Here is a 4,452-nt window from a genome sequence, read left to right on the forward strand (position 1 = left end):
GCCCTATGGACGGACAACTTCTGAGATACTTCGCCGACCTAAACGGGGTTAGATCGCCGAAACAACAGCCGGGTATTTCACTTCGGCAACAGGAGGGCATAAACTCATACCTGAGCAGATTAGATGCAGATGTGTTAAATGAGTGTCCGGCATGCGGAGAGACAACGAGACTCGAAACATCTCTTCGTATGCCCGGATAACCCCACACAACTAACGCCTCTGTGCATGCATATGTATATCCGACTCGAAAGTTTTAGGATAGCCTTACTAATTCCAGTTTTGAGGTCAACTAAGAAAGAACAACTAGCATTGAGAAACTGACAAATATATTTCAGCAATGGATATACTTTAAAACTGTCTAATCTATCTCTTGTTATTTGTATGCAAAATACTAAAACGCTATTGAAATAGGGATAAAGAGTTCGCTGCCTTAGGGAGTTATGTGCTACGTAATTGTTATTGTTACGAATCGTTTTTTAAACGAATTTCAAGCCAATAGAAAAATAATTGAAGTTATATGTAGAAACTTACTGACGCTTAAGGTTTAGTGGCTAAGGAATTACTAATAAAAATGCTTGAAATATGCAGCACTGGAAATGCACCATATCAAATTTTACAACTAAAACTCACCTTTCACGCGTGCGCTTCTTCTTTTTCTTCTTCTCTGATTTTGATACATGCTCATGAGTTTCATTATCACTGCCGCCTTTGCTGCCACCACTGCCAGCAATGTCTTTTTCACGCGATGGCGTGCGCACTAATGCATAACGTCGCTTATCTGCACGTTCCCTATCCTTATCTTTGCTTACTGTGGCGCTTTCGCGTTGCGCGTCAAGCTCCTTTTGCAGCGCCAGGCTTTTAGCTAAATCTTCCTTTGCTTTACGATCCGAATCAAAACTTGAGCCTTCAACAAAGTATTCAGAAATGTTGAAAGCTTCACGTAATTTAGCGTTCTTCTCTTGCTGTGCTTCAGCAATTTGATGCGTCTCACGAACACTGAAAGTAAAAGAAGTGAGATTCAAGTTTTTGTGTTAAAGGGCAAAAAAAAGTAAGGGACGCTAAAATCTCTAATTAAAACATATAAAATCTAAACCATTTATTTTTTTTTAGCAAGTATGTACATATATACCTAACGACATGTCTAAGTTGCTGCTGGCGCAGACTAGTCGTATGCTGAAAGTGTGCGCCTAAAAGCGAATCTAACAGCGATATTCGCTGGCCGGATCCGGAACCAATGCCGGAATGTGGCATTAAACTCAGCAAATGTGGCATTGAAGTGGCAATATTGACATTAGTAGCTTGAGTTTTAAGTAGTTTTTTCAACAATTCTTCTACCATTAAAGCAGATTCGACTGCTATGGAAGATTGTTGTTTCAGATCCACAGCCGGCCGTTTGTTATTAGAAAATGTATGACTTTCGCAATTGTTGCTTTTCTGGCACTTCCGTTTGGTATGTGGGGTGGCGACGGTGGCAATGGCACATGCGCAATTGCAATGAACAGGCTGTGACGAAGTAGTGGTGGCTGTTGATGAGGCACAAAAGTGTGGAGCATATTTTGCCAGATGCTTTGTAGGCATTTTCGTTTGTAGCTGCTGCTGACGTTTGTTGAATTTCATTTGTTGTTTATGCCATGGGTTTGTGTGCTTTGCCGGTTTGTTTTGCATTCTATTTTTATTCAATGTTGCAAGTGGTTTGAATTTCTTCGCTACTGCAGCATAATTGAGTTCACTCTTTGTTATCGTTTTGACAATTTCACGCGTATCATGTTGAAAATAGCGGCGCTCTTTGTGAACAGCGCGACGACGTGTCGTTGTGTTCGTGCAAGTGCTGGTGGTGCTGGAGACAGTGGCTACGGAGAGTGTATTGTCGGCCTCTCTTGCGGTCGCGGAAGTTGCGTTGGACTTTGTGGGTGGAGCGGCAGTAGTGCGTTTTCGACGCTTGCGGCGCTTTTTTGGTTTCGGCATTTTGAAAACATCTGAAGTTACATCGTTATCGATCGGTGCCGTGTGAATGGTTGAGGAAAGCATATTTGGTATTTTTTTTTTGTTATGTATATTAACAAAATATGTATGTATATCTGTTTTTGTTTAATAGTTTAAAGTTATCAATTTTACTCCGTGTAAATTTAGTTTCATTGGTTTACACGATTAGTTTGTATACGAACATATACAGATTAATGCGTCTGCCACAAGAAAAACATGGGGTCATATATATAAATATTAGTTTTCCGCTTTTACATAAAATTATTTTTTTCTTATTTCATAGTATAACTACATTAATGTTATGGAGGACATTGGATTATTTATAGTATGAGGAGTTTCACATGTTTATTTTTTCTTAGTAATCAATATGAATTCACAAGCGAAATATTTCTTGTCAAAATATTAATATGATATTCATTAAACATGTATATATCACTTATAGAATTTATATTTTCAGCGCACACGCAGGAAGACATGGGATTATACTTAACTATCTTCGTTTTTATTTATTTCTTAAATACTATCAATGTTTCAGCAAATTTTATAAATGTTATAAATATTTTGTTGTTTGATTTAGCAACATGGAAGACGTTGGATTATGCATAAATACGAAATATAGCTTTAGATCCCTTTATAAGGGCATCCCACTGACGTTTGCTATAAACTACGAGTGTACTGGAATTTATTTTATTATTACTAACTTTTTTTATAATTTGAACGCGCGTACAAAGAATTTTATTATTTTTATTCGAGCGCAGTTAATTCATTTATTTTATTTTATTTATTTTTTGTTGCAGAATTTTTATTTTCGCGCTATCTGGAGCCTAGTCAATATGGTACTAAACTCCTGACTAATTAGCTTAAATAGTAATCACCTAAATGGAAGACTCTGTGATGAGTGATTTGTTGCATTAATTTGAAGTTTATAGCATTTCTTCTGCCGCTTTATAACTTCTTTTTGCTTCGCTTTTCAAGCATATTCCACTTGCTTCTTTTTTTCAAATTCACGTTAATCCTCTAATCCACTTAGTAACGGAGAAACCGCATAAATTTTCTAATACGCAGCTCCAATACCCACGCATTTTACTATGGAAATTTGTTAGTGGGGCTTTGTTGTAATGAATACCTTTCAAACGAATTTTTATTCAGCCCATCGTAAAAATAGGCAAGTAATTTTCTTTTTTTTCGGATTTTGCCACCGTCGCCAGTTACTAGATAATTTTCGTCAAATTTCCAAATTGGTAGTTGGCACCAAAACATACTGCAGTGGTTTTTTTTTTAGTTCCATGAAGATGTATCTCTTATTGCGTTGATTATCGATTTTTCTCAAATTGCCAAAAATGGTTTCCACACATGCATATCCAGTCTTAATAAGAATCTTTTGTACAGCAGCAGCACTTTTATTATTTATATTTACTTTAAAGTAATGCAATTAGCTTGCTTTTCAAATAATATGATTATATTTTATTTCTAATATGTTTGTATATTGATTTATTTGAAGTCAATTAAATATGCACAGCGTTTGGGTTGTGCAACCCTTGGAAGACTTGAGTTGACTAAACATCTCTGCAATCTGTGCAGAGTGCAAATGATTTGAGCTTAAAAATTACAGACATCTACCTTGCGTGGTGGTGGGTGGTGAGTAAGTAGGGCACAAAGTAGAGAGAACAATATCTTCGCTTGTGAGTTATACAGCATACAGCAGCTTTTGGGGTTGCAAATTGCATGCAATAACATCAGAACCCATATTACATATCAAAATTATATAATATGGGATATAAAAACAATTAAAACTTTTTAAATACACTAGCTAGCTTGTTTTGTTCTCTAAAGAAATTTAATTTTAAATTAATTTTTCTTATTTTTCTTTGCAGTCGGACATAACGGCAAATAACCCTGCCTAGGAACTATACATAAACATATATATTTAATACACTTACGCTATTCTTCCGAATTCATCTTTAGGCAAATCACTTTTTCCTAGTCCCATTAATTTTTGGCGATATGAATCAACCTTAGTTTTTATTTCCTCCGGTGTGCGCCTGAAATAAATACAAGTTACAGTTAAAACCAGCAAAATTAGCGTCACAGCTAGAAATTAAAATTTTCTTGCGGCATACCGACCAAACAAAATTAAACCAAAAAGTTAGCAGGTGAAAATTTGTGAAAGATCGATATTTCTCTACTCAGATACCTAAATCTATACGTATTATTTGTACGGGCTTATTTGTACTTTATTAAAAGTGTTATATCCTTTGCTTTCTGTTAAAATGTTATTTTTACTTTTAAGAAAATCTTTAATTTCTTTCCACCAAACAAGTTTGCAATTTTTTAGTGGCTTCCTAGCGCTATGCAGATAGAGCGCACAAACTATTTTCAACTTGTTCACTCAGCGTGAAAATAATGTATGAACAATGTATGTACAGGCGTAAAACCTTTATTCTTGTTCTCTTGCCACCCCAATATAAA

The 4,452-nt window shown here is 35.6% G+C and overlaps 2 protein-coding genes across 2 annotated transcripts in view; one reads left to right on the plus strand and one right to left on the minus strand.

Moving 5' to 3' along the window:
• LOC118746665 (serine/arginine repetitive matrix protein 2-like) overlaps positions 1 to 4,452 on the plus strand; it is a 29,458-nt gene that overhangs the window by 1,814 nt on the left and 23,192 nt on the right. The gene's annotated exons all lie outside the window — the stretch shown is intronic.
• Positions 608 to 3,574, minus strand: LOC118746666. Its single transcript, XM_036480538.1, has 2 exons — positions 1,130 to 3,574; positions 608 to 996 (listed from the first exon to the last, which is right to left on the minus strand). The coding sequence occupies exons 1-2, from the start codon at positions 2,026 to 2,028 to the stop codon at positions 627 to 629; spliced, it is 1,269 nt and encodes a 422-aa protein (XP_036336431.1). The 5' UTR covers positions 2,029 to 3,574; the 3' UTR covers positions 608 to 626.

This window comes from Rhagoletis pomonella, unplaced genomic scaffold (genome assembly GCF_013731165.1).
Source record: "Rhagoletis pomonella isolate Grant_MI unplaced genomic scaffold, Rhpom_1.0 Rhpom_scaffold_00011, whole genome shotgun sequence".
NCBI lineage: Eukaryota > Metazoa > Arthropoda > Insecta > Diptera > Tephritidae > Rhagoletis > Rhagoletis pomonella.

What these genes read in the sequence shown, in the direction of transcription:
- LOC118746666 (XM_036480538.1), bottom strand. Translation starts at nt 2,028, where the DNA reads ATGCTTTCCTCAACCATTCACACGGCACCGATCGATAACGATGTAACT. An exon ending in CAACTTAGACATGTCGTTAG is followed by an intron (nt 997 to 1,129) that starts GTATATATGTAC and finishes TTTTACTTTCAG; the next exon opens with TGTTCGTGAGACGCATCAAA.